The following is a 22,448-nucleotide window of genomic DNA, read 5'->3' as shown; positions in this document are numbered from 1 at the left end:
TGCTGTTGTCATGTCACAGAAGAGTTGAAGTAAAATCATTATAAAGCAGTTAGTTCAGGTCGTCTAAGATGACTGGACAAGCAGTAGTACTGCTATTTTGTGCGACATGTTGCAAAAGGTTTCATTGTTTGTATCATTCTCCTGTTCCGTGTTAATATTTCAGGTCGAATGTGAGTGGAATTAGAGTTGTTGTCAGGATTATGGACCTGGTTTTCTGAGCTTTTCCTCCCAATCAGCTCTGTGACCTTGCTTCTCTTCATCATTCGCCCTCACTGCAGAACCTGATTTTACAGAATGCAACATGTTCCTGGGTCAACATCTTTGTTGACCCTGGAACAACATTGTGATTAACGAATCAGATTTGAAAAACCAGTTTATAGTTTTTGTGAAGTTTAGGCTTACAATCAGTTTTTGGTGCTTGTACATCAGTGTCATTCATCTATCATATCCTCTGATTTTAGGGATTACTCATGGGTAAGGTTAGGTTTAGGTGTGAGAATGTGGTCAAAATTAAATTTTTGGATTAAAACGTTATTAAAAACTCAGCAAAATCAGGACATACATCCCATTCACCTGTGTTCCCGTAATTACCCAATGTATTTAAGTTCCAGTCGGTGTGTTCCTGTCTGCTCCCATTCCCGGTTTGGATTACCCTTGTGTTGAGTATTTTAAAAACTGTTTATACTACTCTACGTCCCCATTGTTCTCTCCAATACAGTATGTGACAAAAGACCAGACCAACAAACAGTTTAACTGAGGTGTTCCCTCGTTTGTTTTCCGTCTTTTGTTTTCTGTTTTGCTGTGATGGATCACGTCGACCCCCTATTCCATCCAGAATACCACCTCCTCTAGCTGGAGCAGGGGGAGAGATCACTCGAGGACCATACCAGAATGTTCCTGGTCCTAGCTAATTTTACCAGCTTTCCAGCTGTCGTCCAAAGATGGTTCTCGAGTGAATTTAGGTGCCTTTGTGTAGTGGACACTGGTGAGAAACAGATCTCCGTTCACATCTGTTCCCACGAGGATCTTGCCAGTTCCACTCCCGACTAGAGCCAAGCCCACCATCTCCCTGCGGTGATGACGGATGAACCAGAGTGACAGAGCTGAAGATAGCCATGGAGCCAGAGCTGCGTAAATCGTCAGGTGTGAGAGCTGGCTACCATGACCACCACGAGGGAAGAGATTGTGGGCAGTGAAGGAGACCTCATAGACGTGTATGCCGATCTGCGCCCCCTTTTCCCTTCGTCAGAGACATCTGTCAGTCCCATTTCTGAGTTTAGCCCAGGTAGGGCTCCTGTTTCCCCATCCAGCCCAGTGAGGGCTCCTGTTTTCCCAAAAAGGGATCATCCCCTGTCTCTGCCTCCAGTCTCAGAGTCCAGGACTTTGCCTTGACCCAGCGGTTCCACCATGGTTCCTAGCTCCCTCCTCTCCACCTTGGCCAAGCAGTCCACTGGCTCTGCCGGACTCCCTGGTCCGTCGTCGACCATCCTGCACCTCGGGACTCCACTCCTCCGGCTCCGTCAAGCTCCTCCATCCCTTCGGCTCAACCTTGGTTCTCTGTCGCTCCAGCTCCACCGTGGCCTTTCAGATCCACGTCTCTGCGTCGGTGGCCAAAGCCATTTGTTCCACCTCAGCCCTCTGGATCCTCCTCGTCACCATGGCTCATCGGCTCTCCGTCTCTGCCTTGGGCTCCTCTGCAACCTGCTCCACTGCCGTTGGTCGGCCATCTGGAATCATCAGCCCTTCCTCCCTCCATGGGCTACATTGTGGGTCGTCATCATGGCTGTGGCCTGGGTCTCGTCTGGCTCATCTTGCTCCAAATCCCTCCTGTCATCTCCCTGGCTCCTCCCTCCATCGTCTCCACCCTGGACACCCGGGTATCCGTCCTCATCCCAAGCATCCTCCCAAGTTCCCACACATCGCTTTCTCTGTTGTTTCTGACGCACCTTCCGGGAGGGGGGTATATGTAAGTATTATGGACCTGGTTTGCTGTGTTTTCCCTCCCTATGTGCTCCTTGAAATAGTTTCTCCCTTGTCTAATTAACAATTATGTTCACGTTTGTTCCCCTAATGACCCCATGTATTTAAGTTCCAGTCTGTACATTCCTTCTTTGTTGGGTCTACTTTGTGATGTACATGTGTCTGCTCCCATTCCTGGTTTGGAATACTCTTGTGTTGAGTATAGTAAAGACTGTTTATGCTACTCTACGTCCCCATCATTCTCTCTGATACAGTACGTGACAGTTGTCTGATTCTGCATGAAACAAGAAGCATTTTTCTTTCAGAGCATGTTTTTTTCTTTTCTTATTCCATCTCACCAGTGAGAAAGAAACCAAAAGAGGAGTTGGAATGGAAATGTTGTATAAGAAATTTCACACAAACAGTGCTGTAGTGTGATACAGATTTAAAAGAAACAGTTCACCCAAATTGAAAATGCTATGATCCTTTGTGTTACATGAAAATATAAATGACAGAATTTTCATATTTGGTTGAAACATCCCTTTAAATATCATGCTTACTCACCTTGCACATGTGACCTGGTTAGTTGGATCATCTAGTGAGACTCTGATTATATAGAGGAGGCATGTTAACAACTTCAAGGAGAGGTTGAAGAGGCGTATTCTGAGACCTGCAATATAGTAAATTATGAAGTGAAGCTTCATACCATAGTGTATTACAAATAATTCAGCAGACTCTGCAATCCTGCAAACTTACAGTACCATCATAAATCCACACAAACTGTTAAAACAAAGTCACCTTCGCTGTTATGGTGATTTAGCCAGTAATAGGCCATGTAAAAGACAAAAATATGGAGGTATTGTAAATGTGCACGTACAGTGATATCGAGATCCATAAAAATCTTGAGTATTTTTTATGCTTGCAGTAATGGATTTTGTTTTGTTGGTTTCGGAATGGTAGTAAATGGCTCAAAGGGTTTTACTTACTTGACCTTTGGTTTTTAATGAAGAAGAGCTTCAACCTCTCCTTGAATGTGTTTTCATTTACATAAAATTCCACCTGCACCCTGTGGAAAGAACATAAATTGATTATTAGTATAGTTTTTTAATTCATTTTTACATGCAGTAGTAAATGGATGATACAATGACCCCCCAAAAATGTAATGATAATGTAGTGATAAATCACAAATTTTTTACATTTTTGACATTCATTCAAAATATATTGCTTAACATTCACAAAGCGATTTCATAATGCACTACTGAATGCTCATTGTAAAGCATGTCCACACCTCATATCTTTGATGAAAAAATATCAACAGCAGCAGCAAAAACTATCCACAGTGTAAATAACTTCCTTTAATCTCAATGTACAAGAGCGTTTCAAATCTTTTAGGACATCTGACAAGGAACATTAGCAATGGTGGTGCTTCTGACAAACTCCCAGTAGACATCAGCCTCTCCCAACTGTGTATGAATGTTTCACAAAGTACTACTTCGGGGTCTATAAGCTTGAATTTCTATATATCATCATCATATTGCGGCAACATCCATCATGATCCAAAATCCAGTATCTAACCCAAACACACAACACTGTAGCTTCACGAAATCTGCAGTGTCACCACCCACACAATGCTGTAAAATAATAATTATTTACATTGATGCATCCCTATCACTAATGAGATACTTCTGGGTGAATTTCAGGAAGAAAACTCAAAGGAAATTAATATTTGCATACAGAAAATAAAAACTAATTTCTTTCAAATAAATACTTCTTGTAATACTGCAGTAAAAAACATTGTCCAAATTAAAACCAGCATTTTTTTAAAATACAGTAAGCTGCAGAGAATTGAGTATGAGATTAATTGTACCGATAGTTGATTATCTAGCCATTTTGTTAATTTCTGTCATTTTGTTTCCTGAAAATAAAATCTCTGGAATCCCAAACACAAAACATCACAGCATCTAGGTTATATGAGCATATCATCCTACTTCCATACTACACTGCTGGTCAAAATAATTTTTAATAATTAGGTATTTGTAATGTTTGCTCACCAAAGCTGCATCTATTTGATCAAAAACACAGCAAAACAGTACTACTGTGAAATACTATTAAAATTTAAAATAATCGTTTTTTTTATTTTAATTTTAATATACTTTAAAGGATTAGTGTACTCACAGAATATACATTTCCTGATAATTTACTCACCCCCATGTCATCCAAGATGTTCATTTCTTTCTTTCTTCAGTCGAAAAGTGATTAAGGTTTTTGAGGAACAAATTCCAGGATTTTTCTCTAAATAGTGTACCTCGTTACCTCATCTCATGACGAAAACGTACCAACATCACATTAAACATACCATATGTACGCTCATCTATTCCGGGGAAAACAAACAAACACACTTTTAGTTTCACATTTCACATAGAGTGTGTCACAAAACGTACATGGTGGTACACATTTCATGAGATCAGGCTGAGACTTCAGTTGTGGCCAATGGGATGAAGGTTCAAATTTCAGTTTCAATTAAGCTTAAAAGGGCTCTAAATGATCCCAGCCAAGGAATCAGGGTCTTATCCAGTGAAACAAATGGTCATTTTCTAAAATAAAAAAAGAACATTTATATACCTTTTAACCACAAATGCTTGTCTTTATGCATTACGCAATCATGTTGGAAAGGTCACACATGGTTAGTTCTTCGTCTGTACTCTGGTTCAAAAATGTAGGGTAGGGCAAAAAAGTCCATCTTATTTTCTCCTCCAACTTCAAACTCGCGTGACATCGTTGTTTTACCTTTTTTTTGTAAAGGGCATTTGACTTTCTTTAGCACGTTTGTAAACACTGGGTCGATATTTCTGCCTACGGTACATGTGAGTGACTGTGTAATGCATGAGGTAGAGTTAGCGCAGGACGAGCATTTGTAGTTAAAAAGTATAGAAATGTATTTATTTTTTTATAAAACAACCAATCGTTTTGCTAGATAAGACCCTTACTCCTCGGCTGTGAATGTGTAGAGCCCTTTGAAGCTACAATGAAACAAACATTTGGACCTTCAACCCCATTGGCCACCACTGAAATCCAGTATATTGAGAAAAATCCAGGAATGTTTTCCTCAAAAACCTTAATTTCTTTTTGACTGAAGAAAAAAAGACTAACATCTTTACATGACATGGGGGTGAGCAATTTATCAGGACATTTTTATTCTGGAAGTTAACTAATCTTTTAAAATGTAATTTATTCCAGTGATGATAAAACGGAATTTTAGGCACATTAACAAAAACAAAATTAAAAAGATAATCCAAATTTTTGACCCATAGTGTATATAATATGCAAAAACAACTGCATCACAAAAGAAGTATGTCTAAATACCCAGTATTCATTAAACAAAAGGTGAAAAAAAATCCTTCTGCTTTCAACAAGATTCTGAAATCTACATGACATGGACAGAATATATTTTATAGTTGAGAAGTCATTTGCACATTTGACAGTATGTGATTTTGGACGCAGCTAATGATTCGCAGCAGAGACTGAATATACAGCGCTCATGGCTGTCACAGAGACATGCAATTTCCCAAGACACCTACCGGTGTTTCAGTCATATCTGTCAGGCACAGAGACATTTTATGTATGGTCTTAAAAACAAACATCACACACACAAACACCTTATAGTGAATCAATTACAGCATCTTTAATAATCACAGAAATAATTTCAAAATGCCATGCAATTTTGGGAATTAATATAATATAGAAATTCCATCGGAAAAACCCTTTAGCTTTTTCCATATAACCACCCTTGCTTCTAATCACTTTACTAATGCACATTTCTTGGTGATAAGGCATATTATATCATCAAGCTTGAATAATACATGATATTCACACTTTCAATTGCCCTTTAAAACCGAAATCACTGTGGTGGGCATTCACTATGGGAATCATTATACTGAGTATGTTTGCTATTTGTGATGTCACAAGCATCATACTAATGGTAGGCTAGAGCCTCCCAAAACCCTTTACATTTGTCGAGGGCATGACATGATGCATATAGCAGGCAGTAATTATGAGAACCATATCCAGCAGAAAAAGAGAGAGAGTGATCCTAGAGAACAGCCATTGTTTCCTGCTTTCCCTGCTCTGTCTCCATGGCGATGCCTTTAAAACAGGCTGTGGTGACACATATACGGTAGATATTTACTGAGCTGAGGGCTTTTTTGTTGAAGTAAAAAAGTTTACAATCCTACAACAATGAGTGGTGTAATGCATTAGAAAAAAACAAACAATACCAGCTTCTTGATATAGTACCAGACTGAATTTCACTTACAGATTGCTTATGGATGTCTGCCTTAGTGGATTTGAGCCCATGTATATGTAAGAACGGATCAACACACACACACACACACACACACACACACACACACACACACACACACACACAAACACACACACACACACACACACACGCGAAACTTGTCGGCAAGTCTTCACTGTGCCAGAAATAATTGCTCTGCCTGACTGTCAAACTGCTTCTCACATTAGAAAAGACTGAAGTTATAATTGCAAGGAAATCCATAACACTTCGTGCCAGCTTGGAACAATAGGGGTGGTCAATAATAGCTGAACTGATAGTCATTTAGTCTCTGTAAAAATCTTTATTCTTTTGATTTGAGCGGTCCAAAATATAGCTTCAATCCGCCCACATACGCTAGCTCTCCAACTGACAGATACTGTGTTTGCTCTATTTATAGTGTGAGCGGCATAAATATTGAAGACTCAGAGCCTGTGTGCTCATGTCAGCCTACTTTACAGAGCATTCCAAGGGAAATAACACTAAAAGTTAGAATGGGGACATTCACATCGTTTTGTAAAGCAAGAGTTTTCTTAGCATAGGTAAGTAAGAAAATCAAAAGATTCAGTTTATAAGTTTAGAAATTGGGCATTACTGGCAACTTAGTCTCAGCCTCAGACGTCACGCCCACGGAACGTTGGCTAAACGTCTGATGCATATGGTACACTTAACTGGAAACACTTCAGGAATGTCGAAGTCGTGATCTGATTAGTTGAATTTGATCGGATTTCCGGAACACGCGAGTGTCGCGTTTATTTTCGGTCCGCCGGGAAACAAAGCGCAGACTGATTTACTCGAGTTTTGCTAAAAGGTGCTTATGCAGACGCCGTTGTTGTTATACACATTTGCGACGTTCGTGTACAAATTACTGACTTACTGCTTGTTCTCCCTCTTCTTCGTTAACTTTCAATGCTGGTTATTTCAGTGACTGACTTGTTGCATGCCCGTCTGTTGTTGTGGGGGCATTTCTACGCCCCGAAACGTGACGCTGAACGAAACGAACTGTGATTGGTTGTTTTACATGTCGGTCAAACAGCCTTATGGGCGGGCCTTGGCCAATGAAAGCTGCCATGAATACCAGACCTTCAGCCGTCAGTCTGAAGGTCTGGCTACGCGAGACTACTGGCAACTGCACAATATAGTTCAACATATTCTTTGAGTGCCTCTTCTCATTTATGAGTGTTATACACAAAGAACGGATAGTTGCATAAAAAAGAGGTTTTAGCATCTTGGAAAGCTACTTACACCACTGGCTTGATTGCATAGCTGGGTGGTATGATGATATATGTGACCCCAGACAAAACCAGTCATAAGGGTAATTTTTTTTAAATTGAGAATTATCATCTGAAATAAATAAGCTTTCCATTGACGCATTACAACTATTTGAAAATCTGGAATCTGAGGGTGCAAAAAAAATCAAAATATTGAGAAAATCGCCTTTAAAGTTCTTAGCAATACATATTACTAATTAAAAAGTGTTTATATATTTATGGTAGGAAATTTACAAAATATCTTCATGGAACATGATCTTTACTTATTTTCTTTTGGCATAAAAGAAAATCTATAATTTTGACCCATACAATGTATTTTGGCTATTGCTACAAATATTCCTGTGCTACTAAACTAAAAAACTTTAAAAAAAAAACTTTTGTGGTCCGGGGTCACATATATTTGAAAATGATATAAAGTCATTCAGGCTTTTTTCATGGCTTATTGCATTTTAATGGTCCAGTACACACATTTTCTTTTGTCTTCCTCTGAAAAAATTAAGTTTAACTAGTTTGGAATGACTTAAAACTAAGAAGGTGATCAGATTTAGGAAGGTAATAACATTTAATTTATTTCATAAAACCATTTTTGGGCCTTGGGTTTCTAGATTTTGCATTATTTCTTACCCCTTAGAAGTAAACTCTTGAAAATTTATGTAAAATTACCTTGTTGCATGTAAGCAATTCTTACTTATCCATGTATTTCATCCATTTGTGGAGCTTAAATGTCAAAAAAAGGAATACCACACTTATTTTGCAATGGACTGAAAGATGTTACTGACAAAGAGCAAGTCATGAGTCACTGCTCGAAGAATGGCATGACTTTCAGAGGCTGGAGATGTGTTGTGTAACAAATGCATTTTATAAGAGCACCTGTGCCCTTGTTTAAGCCTCCTTCTCTTTATGGATCAAAGAGCAACTCACAACTCACTACAGAAATTTCAATATGTCCACATTCTTGCAATTGCAAATGTGCAATGTCACCAAAAACAACAACCACATTTAAATATTCTTATTTTGACTCGGAAAGACATTTGAGAGAGGAAGTAAAACTAGATAATGTGACATGTGACGCCTGCATACTAACCACAATCGAGGCAAGCACTCACACAACATCCGCCAAACTCGGTTGTTTTTTTACCAGGGCAAAAAGTTCTCACACTCAAATGGTTGAACCAATCTCTCCTACAAGTTACCCTTTTTGCATACATGCTTTTTATTGAGAATCATATTTGATACATCATGCATTTATGGCACATAGGAGAATATGGAGCTCATACTCAAAGAAGAAAAAAAGCAATTATGCAATTCAGTCCAGTTTCTGATATTTACTATATATGTGACCCTGGACCACAAAACCAGTCTTAAGTAGCACGGGTATAATTTGTTGCAAAAGCCAAAAATTCATTGTATGGGTCAAAATTATAAAAAAAAAATTATGCCAAAAATCATTAGTATGTTCAGTAAAGATCATGTTCTATAAAGAAATTTTGTAAATTTCCTACCGTAAATGTATCAAATCTTAATTTTTGATTAGTAATATGCATTGCTAAGAATTTCATTTGGACAACTTTAAAGGCGATTTTCTGAATATTTAGATTTTTTTGCACCCTCAGATTCCTGATATTCAAACAGCTGTATCTCATCCAAATATTTTCCTATCCTAACAAACAATGCAAGCAATGGAAAGCTTATTTATTCAGCTTTCATGTGATGTATACATCTTAATTTCAGAAAAATTGACACTTATGACTGGTTTTGTGGTCCAGGGTCATATATGGCCAGAAAGTAAGATGAAATTCTGATAGCTTATGATTTAAATTAATAAGATATTAGTAACAGTATATCAAACTATTTACATAAAATGCTCATAAAGTGCCTTATGAAAGAATTCATACCCCTCCATTTTGTTATGTTGCTGCCGGTAAACTGTTTTAAATTACTTTTTTTCCCACATCAATCTACACTCCATACACCATAACGACAAAGCAAAAACAGGTTTTTAACATCTTTGCAAATGTATTAAAAATAAAAAACTTTAAATATTCAGTTGCATAAGTATTCATACCCTTATTTGGGACAGTTGAAATTTAGCTTAGTAGCATTCATATTGCTTGTAGCTGTTACTGCATTTCGAGTGAAGTTAACCTGTGGCAAATTCAACTGAATGGATATGATTTGGACAGGCACACACATCTTAATAAAAGGTTTTTTTCAGTAAACAGCTGAAAATGCATATCAAAGCAAAAACCAAGCCCTGAGGTAAAAAAAACTGCCTGTAGAGCTCAGAGACAAGATTGCATAAAGCCACAGATCTGGGTAAGAGTTCAGAAACAAATTTGCTGCATTGAAGGTTCACAGAAGCATGTAGTCTCCATTACACTTAATGGAAGAAGTTTGAAACAACACTTCCTAGAGCTGGCCTCCAGGCCAAACTGAGCAACTGATGGAGTAGGGTCAAGAACCTGATGATCCCTCTCCATGATCATATATGCAGATGGGAAAAAAACTTAAAGAAGGACAAACATAACTGCAAAACTCCATTAATTATGGTGGTGTGGCAAGACTTAATCCTCTCCTCAGTAAAGACACATGAAAACACCCTTGGAATTTGCAAAAAAAGCGCCCAAAGGACCCTCAGACTGTGAGAAACAAGATTCTCTGGTCTGATGGACCTCAATTCCAAGCATCACCAGGCACTGCTCATCACCAGAATACCATCCCAAAAGTAAAGTGTGCTGATAGCAGCCTCATGCCAGAGCCTGGGCTTGAACCCATTCAAACATTTCTAGCGAAACCTGAAAATGTTTGTCAGTCCCCATCCAGAGATGAAGATGTGAGGCGTAGAATGGCAGATAATTGGCAAATGTAGATGTGCAAATGTTGTTGCATCATACCCAAAAAGACTTGAGGCTGTAAAGCTGCTTCAGCTAAGGGTATAAATACTTATGGAATGTACTCAATTCAGTTTTTTTAATACATTTATGAAGTTGTGACAATTCTATTTTTGCTGTGTCATTATGGTGCATGGGGTGTAGTTTGATGTGGAAAAAAAGTCATTTAAAACATTTTAACATAAGGCCGCAACATAACAAAACGTGAAAAAATAATGGGGTATCAATACTTTCACAAGGCACTGTAAATACCTGCTGTCACTATATTATCTCTGTCTTAATAAGATAATCTTTCAATAGTCTTTTGATCAAAGCCCCACTTAAATTGTGGGGACAAAACATATAATGCAATTCAATTATGACAGAACTGTACAAATAAGCATTTCTCAAAAGCCTAATGATTATCATTTAATAGTCACAATTTGACATAATTCTTTCTAAAAAAAAATTTGGTATAGATAATTAAGTAAATCGAAGTTGCTTTGTGTTCATCTTGAAACATAATTAAAACAAAATTTATTGTTACATTTACTTTATAAGTCGGTGAATCTGTAAATATTTCACAGCAAAAAGACATGTACTACAACCTAGGGGGAATGTTTTTAGAAAGTCTTTTTAGACACTAAGGGACAGATTCACTAACAGCTTGCACCTGCATAAACATTTTTGGCATTAAAAAGGCAAGCAGTGAAAATTTAGCAATTAAAATGAGTGGAAAAAGTTATTTTTGCAATTAACCTTAAAGCATATGCCTTTTTAGGAATTTCCCTTTCAGATTCAACATTTATAGGAGGAGAGTATTTAAATGAATTATGCAAGCTGATTTACTAAGGTAGTAAATCAATTTACTACCATGTGTAACATTACTTTAAATGCCCTAAAAAAGCATGTCTTAACCCAACTGTGGCTGTGCTGTTAGTAGATTACCCATACCTGATCAATGCTCTTGAGTGCATCATTGCTCTCGATTGTGATGCCCATATGGTAAGACACACCAATTTGCAATATCAAGCAGCAAATATTGAGGTGTTTTGTACAGCTAAATATAGCTGGATGCAGATGAGACCGGAAGCCAAACCCATAAAAAGTACAAATGGCCGTGCCAACTCTTACAACATCCGGTAGGTGGCGCTTGTTCACTTTCATTGGCTATCACGATAATCATGTCAAAGGCAGCTCGATTAAGATTTGAGTTTAGGGACACTCTGTTTAAAAATCATAATGACAACACACAATAGAGGATACTTTGGACAAAAATATTAAGGGAGCAAATCAGGCTTAAAATCGGCCTTAGAAACTTCAAGTGTGTGGCCAGCCTAAAAAGCATGTCTTAACCCATATTGTTACTGTTGTTGCTAGTAGATTACCCACACGTGATTATCATTATCTCTGTTTTTTGCGATCCTACTTTGCGCTGCTCTTGATTGTGATGACCTTAATGGAAATTAGCCATCTGCGTCTGTTTTCTTTAATTAGCGCACTGTCAGTAGATCAGCCGCAGAACTTTTCACTCCCATTGGCACTTTTATGGCATGATTGTAATCTCACACTAATTTAATTTCCTGTTTAGTAAATGCAGCCCTAAGGCCTTTTACTTGCTAAAAAGCATAAACTATGTATCAGATAACAGAAAGCATGTAGAAGATGGTGTACACCAAGTTTTGATAGTGTTGATAATGTAGAGGTCCATGTATCATATGTGACCCTGGACCACAAAACTAGTCATAAAGGTCAGCTTTTTGAAATCAGTGTTGTTTTCGTCAACGATGACGATGACGAAATAATTTCGTTGACGCCACTTTTTTTCATGACGATAACGAGACGATGACGAGATAAAAATGGCTCGTTGATGACTAAAACATGACGAGACGTGTGTGAGTTTTCGTTGACGAGACGAGAATAGACGAAAATGTTAGTGGGTGGTCCGTCAGACGTTTAAAATGCATGACATTTCCGCTTATTGTGCATGCCAATTAAAACTTAAAAAGTATCTGACGCTATGGCAAGCCGTTTTAGCATTAAATACTCTTTGCTATACTAGTATGGCAAGCCGTTTTAGCATTCCATCCTTGTTTGTCTTTTATGTTCTAAAACATTCCTTCATTATTGTAATTATTGGTGAAAATAAACGATCCGGAAGCTCACATTGTGTTGAACTATAGATCTGCTATTTTCAGAACTTATAAGTGACACTACCCAACAGCAAAATACTTACTGACCTACATTAATTTGTTAAAAGACTACTTTTTTCCCTTTTTTTGACTAAAACTAGACTAAAACCTTTTTGACTTTTCGTCGAATAAAATTGGACTAAAACTATCACATATAGAAGTGACTAAAATTTGACTAAAACTAAGAAGCATTTTAGTCCAAAAGACTAAGACTAAGACTACATCTAAGATGGTTGTCAAAAACAACACTGTTTGAAATTGAGATTTATACATCATCTGAAATGTTTGAAAATCTGGAATCTGAGGGTGTAAAATTGCCTTTAAAGTTGTCCAAATGAAGTTCTAAGCAATGCATATTACTAATCTTTTTTTTTTTTAGATATATACTGTAGGAAATTTACAAAATATCTTAATTGAACATGAATTTTACTTAATATCCCAATGATTTTTACTATTGCTACAAATATATCTGTGCTACTTAAGACTGGTTTTGTGGTCCAAGGTCACAAATATGATTACAGAAGGCTTTTTTTAAGGTGTATTTGTATGTTCTTTAGATGTACAGGAAGCTTTTAATTGCCTTTATCACAGTCTCATTTGTGCAGCTAAACAGATCACTCAGAAAAAGAGCGTCTGCTAAATGTAAATGAGTCACGACTCTCCAGTCTAAACAGAGGTGACGACACCTAATAAGACCGATTTAAATCGCCACGAAAGGCTAGAATGTACCACGCTTCCGCTCTGACTTACTGTGCATTGGTTGAATCCATACTGTACTCCTCTGTGTACCTAGACAGAGCAGACATGGACGACACAAAAGGGGAGAGAGTTTTCAATAAAAGACATGCAAATTATAAACATGCAAAAACATGCTGGAAAAGTCTGGGTTGACCACAGTCCTTCTAAACAGAACTGCTAAGAAACATTTGACACACAGCTTTGCCAAATGTGTGTCATTGTGCTGTGACACACTGCATTTTTACAATGTGTTCAGCGTGTGACATTTGAAGTGCCATTTGAAAGCTTTGAGCAGTGAACCGGATCCACCGTCTGGATGCAAATCACAGGAGGATGGAGATTTCATAGCCCAAGGGTTGCTCTGTGTGGCCATTTTGTCGACACAACAATGGATGATCATGATGTGGACCACATGGAGGTTAGATGATGACTGCATTATCACAAACAACTTGATCATAAATTGATGGTGATACGCTTTTAATGCATCAAATACTGGTGTGTACAATTGTCAAATAGGAACAATTGTAAAACAATAGAAAATGGCTCAACAAAAGCAAGGGAAAAGTGCATTCCTGAAGGAACAGGCTGAGTGAACATCCATGTCATACAGTATGAACTGCATATTCTCTCTGAATTTATGGCTAAATATTCTCTGTGAATGGATGACATTAAATAGTCCCTCTGTGTGGGGAGCAGTGCTGTATTTCAGCCATACAACCACGGGCCTGTGAAGGGTTTATTACATTGTTGCAGCATCTCACTGACACAAACAATACAGTGTAGCTGATCCATTTTGCACTTTTAAGAGATTAAAGGCAGGAACTCATAACCCTGAATAATTCCAAACTCAAAAAAACTGTTGTGTAAGTTTTCTCATGGGACATTCACTGCATACTTATTAATCGCAAATTTAAAAACCTTTTATCCTACACTTAATAATCTCTTTATGATCTACCTAGATAGTTAAGATCACTGACATAAGAGCAGTTACTCAATTACTGATTGTACTCTTCCTTATTACTGAATGTTTTACTGTATAAATGTATTCACTTTATTCCGGTAAATGCTAGTCAGAAGTACAGTAAGTGCTTTGCTGATATTATCAGTATTATGTTCTAGCTCTATAACTTATAAGTGCAAAAAGTTAAGTAGTTAAAAGGCATACTGAAATACCTTCCACTGAAATCACACAGACGTTGTTTATTTCACAATAGTTATTACAAAAGGTTCAAATTCTCACTGATGCTTCAGAAGGAAAAATGATGCAATAGGAGCCTGCAAGGTGAAAACTTTTTGAATTTGAAGATCGGGGTAAATTTAACTTATTTTGTCTTCTGGGAAACACGCAAGTTTCTTCTGTAGCTTCTGAAGGCCAGAACTAATTGGCAAAATATGATATTTAGGCAAAATAAGAAAAATTACTGTAAATACACACATCTTCATTCTGTTCAAAAGTTTACACCCCTGGCTCCTAATGCATTGTGTTTCCTTCTGAAGCATCAGTGAGCGTTTGAATCTTGCGTAATAGTTGCGTATGAGTCCCTCTGTTGTCCTTAGTGTGAAAAGATAGATCTCAAGATCATACAGTCATTGTTGATAAGGGTTCAAATACACAAAAATGCTGAAAAACCAAAGAATTTGTGGGACCTGAAGGATTTTTCTGAAGAACAGCAGGCAGTTTAACTGTTCAGGACAAACGTAGGACTGATGAACAACTCACAAAAAAAAACACAGCTGTGGATCATTCAGGTAACGACACAGTATTAAGAATCAAGTGTATGTAAACTTCTGAACAAGGTTATTTTTATAAATTTAACTACGATTTTCTCTTGTTGACTATATGTTAATGTCTTTTATGTGAAATATTTTATTGAGGTCAGAACTAAATAAAAAATAACATGCATTTTGTATGATCCCTCTTATTTTGGTCAAATAAATAACAATTAGCAGATACTGTTTATGTAAAAAATGTATGTGTGTGCATATGTTTTTACAAAATTTTACTTACAATTAAATTACAAAAAATATATAGCATTAATGTATATAATATAACTTTTCCAGCCTACTGAAGTACTAAAATCAGTTTTGCATCTTTATAATATTCACACAGGGAATCCTGGCAATGTTAATTTCTAAGTTTTTTAATTGTAAATGGCAAGATTACCTGTTCTTTTTCAATATCAAATTTTTTTTTGGTATATTTAACAGTATTTCACTGTAAAATTACATGAAATGTCCCAACAAATTTATTACAGTTTGTCACCGTATATATTAGGGGAACAATTAACAGGTTTTTACTAGGGCTGGACAATATGGCCGAAATTTATATCACAATATATTTCTTAATTTCATACAAACAAGAAATGTGAAGTCACTATCAAATAAGCACACGACTGTCAGACTCACCATATTATTATTAATTTATATCTTTAATTTTAAACTATAACATAGGCTGATTATTTTTATATCTTAAAACAACAGTGCTTCGGCCAGGATACAGAATATGAAAAGTGCACAGAGTTGCTTCAGAAAACAGAAAAAAAAGAGTAAGCAACAACAAAAACATGTTGCTAGAGACAGGCTTATTGAAATTCATTCTCTGCCAGCAGGAGGCACTTTTGGAGCGGCAGAAATGGTGGTTTCTCCAGTAATAGCTGTACACAAAGCATAAATGCTACTTTATCAGATAAGATACATTCATATAAAACACCTGCTCTGTGTTTTGATTTTGAAACGTGCAGTGCTCAAGTTTACTCAATGAAGTCAACCGACACAAATAAATTGGAATATCGGAAATGTGTTTAAAAAGCCTATAACTGTTATTGAAAAACATTATATTGCGATATATTTATATGTCCAGCCCTAGATTTTGCTGAGGCATTTTTACAGCCTTTTACAGATCAGTATCTAATCAGCTAGGCATGTAGACATGGTCAAGACGATCTGCTGGAGAAGAAAAGTGATTTAAGTGACTTTGAATGTGGCATGCTTGTTGGTGTCCGCTGCATGGAGAGAGGCGGCTCTGAGTAAACTGCTAATCTACTGGGATTTTCACTTACAACCATCTCTAGGGCTTACAAAGAATGGTCTGAAAATAAGAAAAAAATCATTGAGCGGCAGTTCTGTGGGCAAAAATGCCTTGTTGATGCCAGATGTCTGAGGAGAATGACCAGACTGGTTCAAGCTGTTACAACCAAGATATGCAGATGAGTAACCCTATCTCTGAACTCACAACATGTCTCACTACCCATTTTGCGATGGCTACTTCTAGCAGGATAAAATGCCAGATCACAAACCTCAGATCATGTCAAACTGTTTTCTTGAACACGGCAAAGAGTTTGTATACTCAACGGCTTCCACAGTCACCAGATCTCAATCCAATAGAGCACTTTTGGGATTTGGTGAAGAATCATGGATGTGCAGCCAACAAATCTGCAGCAACTGTGTGATGCTATCATGTAAATATAGACCAAAATCTCTCATGAATGTTTTCAGCACCATGCTGAATCTATCCCATGAAGAATTAAGGCAAAAGGGGGTCCAACCCAACCCAATAGCAACATGAATCCTAGAAAATGGCTGGTGAGCTTAAGCATTTAAAGTGGCAGATGACAAAATGACAGCATGTTTATAATAAACAGAAACATTAGTGTCCATTGGTGTGGACTTATATAGTTATCATTATTGTTATCTTTATAATTATTGCTCTTGGGTCTTCACGTTGAATTGAGAAGAAAGAATAGAGTATTCAAGAGAACTGTCTAATTTACTGTGCAGGTGACAGAAGCTTAAATCTGTTGTACCAGATCAGACCAGATCAAAATAGTTTTCCACAATGCCTGCAGAATTAATTAACAGGTATCAAATCACAGATGCAGTTTTAAAATCATGACTGGAACAACATCTCAACTTGTATGACTTTCTCTTTTCTGTAACACACAAAAAGAGGACATTTTAATAATGTACTAGCTGCTAGCTAAAAGGACAAGAAAGCTCTATTAAAGTATCATAAGGTGCTACAATCCAAGCATTTTATGATGGTTTCTGTCATTTTGGGCTTGACCGTCCATCTTTCTTCACTTTTATTACATTAAAAAAAAGCAATCAGAGACCTTCTGTGTTCCACATAAGAAATAAAGTCATAGAGCACTATTAAAACACAAGGGTGAGTAAATGAGGATACAATTTTACTCGAAACGATCTCTTTAATGGGTTGAAAATGGAGTGAAACCTCCGCTCTATGTTCACATTCATCAAAGCAGCAAATTAGCAAAGACAGTTAAAGCAGCAGACTCTGCTGTAAGGATCCCTGAAAACAAATAATTGGCTAAAACTGTTACTGTTTCTCCATCCAAGAAACTGTCTGAACTTTAGTTTTCAAACGACCACTTTATTCTACAGGGAACTGCTCCCACTTACATCCCCAGAAAATCAAATAGAAGCCAAATGACCGAACAAAAAAGTGATACAGAGAGCCACATATACTGAGGTGTAGGAATGATTTTAACAATCTTCCAAATGCTGAGAGGATGAACCCCACCCCCAATCCAACAAGCACACTCCAATTATACTGATTGCTGTGAGTCTGGCCAGGTGGCAGATTTTCAAGCTTTTTTTAGCACTAAAAACTCTTGTGTTCAAAGTTACCACAATATCATCTGGGGCATCTATAGAAAGCTTCACACAACCATTATCCAAATAGCACGTCTAACACTTTGTTTCAAAGTGTCATAAATGTATGCTTTGATAAAGGTAAAATTAGATACTGGATGATTTCTGTCATGTTTTCCGAAATCTGGCATGCTCTTTTGAACAATGGAACAATTTTTTAAGATCAAGCTGAATCGTTTACAATCTTATTGCTGGAACTCAGCTAGTATCCAAACATGGAATTGAATGTTGCACCCCTGCCTTGAACAAAGTCACTAGAAGGCAAGCCTGTAACCTTTAGCCAAAAAAGTGTAACAGCTAATGTTAAAGGAGTAGTTCCCTTTTAGAACAAAAATTTACAGATGTCATCCAAGATGTTCATGTATTTCTTTCTTCAGTCGTAAAGAAATCGTTTTTTTGAGGAAAACATTTCAGGATTTCTCGCCATATAATGGACTTCTATGGTGCCCCCGAGTTTGAACTTTCAGAATGCAGTTTAAATGCAGCTTCAAAGGGCTCTAAATGAACCCAGCTGAGGTAGAAGGGTCTTATCTAGCGAAACGATCGGTTATTTTCTAAAAACATTAGCAAATTATATACTTTTAATCTCTACACAGAGTACACACAGAGCTACACAAGACAAGTATATAAACTGATTATATTATAAGATTATAATTGAAATTATTATTATTATTTTTTTGTAGACAATAACCGATCGTTTTGCTAGATAAGACCCTTCTTTCCTCAGCTGGGATCATTTAGAGCCCTTTGAAGCTGCATTTTGGAAGATCAAACTCGGGGGCACCATAGAAGTCCATTATATGGAGAGAAATTCTGAAATGTTTTCCTCAAAAAACATTATTTCCTTACGACTGAAGAAAGAAAGACATGAACATCTTGGATGACAAGGGGGTGAGTACATTATATGTAAATTTTTGTTCTGAAAGTGAACTACTCCTTTAACGCTGATGCTTTAATGATACACAGGGAAGGAAATTAGAGGCTGTTTTGTTTGAATGGATGTCATTGGAGGAGAGGCTTCACTACGCTGAATAAACAGCTTTTGTGAGGAAACAGCTTATTATTTAATGAATCGGCAGCCTATCAGTTAATCTTCAACATTTTTTTCACTGAACAATTATTCTGGATTGAACTATTTTTAGAGTTTACACCGAAAAAATGTTGTTTTATAAGAGAAGTCACAGACTTTTTGCAATGGCTGTCGCACAACTATGACTGAAAACCAGTGACATCAAGGCTGGTGCAAACCGGTGCTGATACTTGAGAAGGAAAAACGTGTTAATGCATTAAGACTGAAAACTTTTTGAATTTGAAGATCAGGGTAAATTGTAATTATTTTATCTTCAAAGGAATATGCAAGTATCCTTTAGCTTCTGAAGGGGAAGTACTAAATGAAAAAAAAAAGATATTTAGGCAAAATAAGACAAATTTACGCATCCTCATTCCGTTCAAAAGTTTTCACCCCTGGCTCTTAATGCATCTTTTTTTTCCCCTGGTGCATCAGTTAGCATTTGAACCTTCTGTAATAGTTGTATATGAGTCTCTCAATTGTCCTTAGTGTGAAAAGATGGATCTCAAAATGCATACAGTCATTGTTGAAAAGGGTTAAAATACACAAAAATGCTGAAAAACCAAAGAATCTGTGGGGCCTGAAGGACAGGCAGTTTAACTGTTCAGGACAAACAAGGGACTCATGAACTACCACAAAAAAAAAAAAAAAAAAAACAGCTGTGGATCATTCAGGTAACAACAGAGTTTTAAAAATCAAGCGTATGTAAACTTTTGAACAGGGTCATTTTAATAAATTCAACTATTAAATTCATATGAACTATGTAAACGTCTTTTATGTGAAATATCTTATTCAGGTCAGTACTAAATTAAAAATAACATGCATTTTGCATGATCCCTCTTATTTTGGTAAAATAATTAACATTTTGCAGATTCTGCAAGGTGTATGTAAACTTTTGACTTCAACTGTAAATACTTTGTATAGCTGAAACTTGGCTTAACTGCACAAAATAAATAATACAAACTTAATTCAAACTTAATTCAACTGCAATTAACAAATTAGTAATGATTCCCAGTCATTGCTTTTTAAATAAACCAATATTTGGCCTGTCCTTAACCTAACCACAGGCTCTACTCTTTACCATACTGACAAGCCTCCAACATAACAGAACATCGAACACTAACAGGTCTCTCCCTATATTAATATTGTGCAAAAACACACAATTCCCCTTTAACAGTCCAAAGCTAAGCAGGCTGGAAGGATGAAATTTGCTGTAACTAATTTAATTTAAGTTATGCTTAAAATAATCACTTATTGAGTTCAAATAACTTTTTCCTATTAAGTACAATACACTTTTAGCAGTACTCGAGTGAAATAAACTTGTTTCTTTTGGTAAACATGACTGTTATGTTTTACAGTGAATGATTTTTGTTTTAGACACTGTCAGTAGGTCAATATTGTAAGTTTTATTGTCTATGCAAATGTAAGTAAATGTACGTGCGTTAAAATCACACTTTATGTAAACCAGCTACAACACATTATAAAACATCTTTGTAAAGCTTTTCATTTATCAACAATATATTAAAATAAAGAACATACAGTTTATGAAACTTCTGGAATCACAAAATAATTCATGGGTAATTCATTAAATATATGGATATATCCAGTATACGTTAAAACAGTAGTTTGAAAACAAGCAGCTTCGTCGTAACTACAGAAATACTGAAAATCTCTAATACAGAACCACTGATTCAATATCTACTCACAGAAAGAACATTTCTAGGCTGATGAAATGAAAGAGTGTGTGAGGAAGGAACATGGTGCTTATTTCTGATTTCAGACTGATGTTGCATCCCTGCTGTCGGTCTAGGTGATTTTTCGCTTGTCTAAAGCTACACCTACATACAGTACAAATACAAACCCTGCACTGCACCACAGTATTTCACAGCAACCTCAGAAGCATTTCCCTCTCACTGTGATCGCCTCTGAATCTCTCTTTTTTTTTTTTACAAGACTGATCTATGAGGGAGTTGTTGACATATTAATGCACAATCGCAGATGATTCATTTACATTTTCATTGTATGTAACCAGTGTCAATTCCCTCATATTTTGGCTCACAATACACTGCGTGCATTTTCAAGAAACTGTTGACTCAGTGTACCATGAAAAAATGTGATACTGTATATGTCAAACTGGCAAACTAAAATAAAGCAGGCTGCTGTGATATTGTTTTTGTTCAAATGCAATGAGTTTTATGGGCCTGTTTGACAGCTTGCCAGGAATTTATGAAAACTGTAACAGTTATGAAGAACAAAAATGTGTCAACTGACACATCAAAAACCATGATGCAAATACCCCAACATTTTAAGGAGAGCTGACCAGCCAAACGATTTCCTTCTCTTTCACTCCTTGATGTCTACATTAATTGCTCCAAAAAGAAATGGATAGAGCTGACAGGGCAGACAAATGTCCTTCGGGTATAATCAAAACATATCACAAAGTGGTCTAGAAGTAACTTTGAAATCATGTCATCATAGATATTTGGGTTGTTTAGAATTGTGAAGCAGAGGTGGTTATTAAGCCTCGTTCAGACTGTCAGCCCAAATCCGATTTGTATGCAAATCCGATTGAAATCCGATCATATTTAGGTAGTCTGAACAGCAACGAACTACATGAAATCCGATTTGGTCAAATCCGTTTCGAGCTACATTTGTATGTGGTTTGGAATCCTATTCAAATCGGATTTCTGCTTTTTCACGTTTTCATGCCCCGTAAAACGTAAACACGTCAGACGCTTTAGTGGAAAACATAACAAACGTCTTTGCAGAAACAAGCGTGTGTTGTTGTGAACTGCAAATCAAGCGGGAAAAGACAATATACGGCTAGTATGCGCACCTCTTTGAGTTTTGAAACCAGCAGAATAAAGTCGCACATTCCAGCTTCCTGCGTTTCTGCCGCTGCTTTAGAAGACGAAATATAATCCAGCGCGAATATCGCAAGACAGCATCTATATTGCAAACTGTATTGCTGTTATTGTTGTTTTTAGCGTTGGCATAATAACGCAACAGCATTGCCATAGAAACCAACGCACATTCCGTAAAAAAAGAAAAGTGTCATTCAGACTGTCAGCCCAAATCCGATTTTGTCCATATCTGGATGGAATCGGATTTGAATAACTGACTGTTCACACAGTCATATCGCAACTGTTCAAATCCGATTTGTGTGTCCATAAGCGTTCTTTCGCTTTACGGAATGTGCGTTGGTTTCTATGGCAATGCCGTTGCGTTATTATGCCAACGCTAAAAACAACAATAACAGCAATACAGTTTTCAATATAGATGCTGTCTTGCGATACGACAACGTTGCCGTCGCACTAGATTATATTCGTCTTCTAAAGCAGC

The 22,448-nt window shown here is 36.9% G+C and overlaps 1 protein-coding gene across 6 annotated transcripts in view; it reads right to left on the bottom strand.

Annotated features, from left to right (window-relative positions):
• Positions 1 to 22,448, bottom strand: part of kcnt1b (potassium sodium-activated channel subfamily T member 1b) — a 103,464-nt gene that overhangs the window by 43,429 nt on the left and 37,587 nt on the right. For 5 of the 6 annotated variants that reach the window (XM_073839558.1, XM_073839553.1, XM_073839555.1 and 2 more), the window contains exons 4-5: positions 2,946 to 3,025; positions 2,524 to 2,629 (exon numbers count right to left, since the gene is read on the bottom strand). In XM_073839558.1, coding sequence (XP_073695659.1) covers positions 2,524 to 2,629; positions 2,946 to 3,025 — 186 coding nt within the window. Of the gene's footprint in view, positions 1 to 2,523; positions 2,630 to 2,945; positions 3,026 to 13,378; positions 13,418 to 22,448 lie in introns of all 6 variants that reach the window. The other variant, XM_073839557.1, reaches the window with a different exon arrangement.

The sequence above is a fragment of the Garra rufa genome, chromosome 5 (genome assembly GCF_049309525.1).
Source record: "Garra rufa chromosome 5, GarRuf1.0, whole genome shotgun sequence".
NCBI lineage: Eukaryota > Metazoa > Chordata > Actinopteri > Cypriniformes > Cyprinidae > Garra > Garra rufa.
This window is presented reverse-complemented; position numbering and strand designations above follow the sequence as displayed.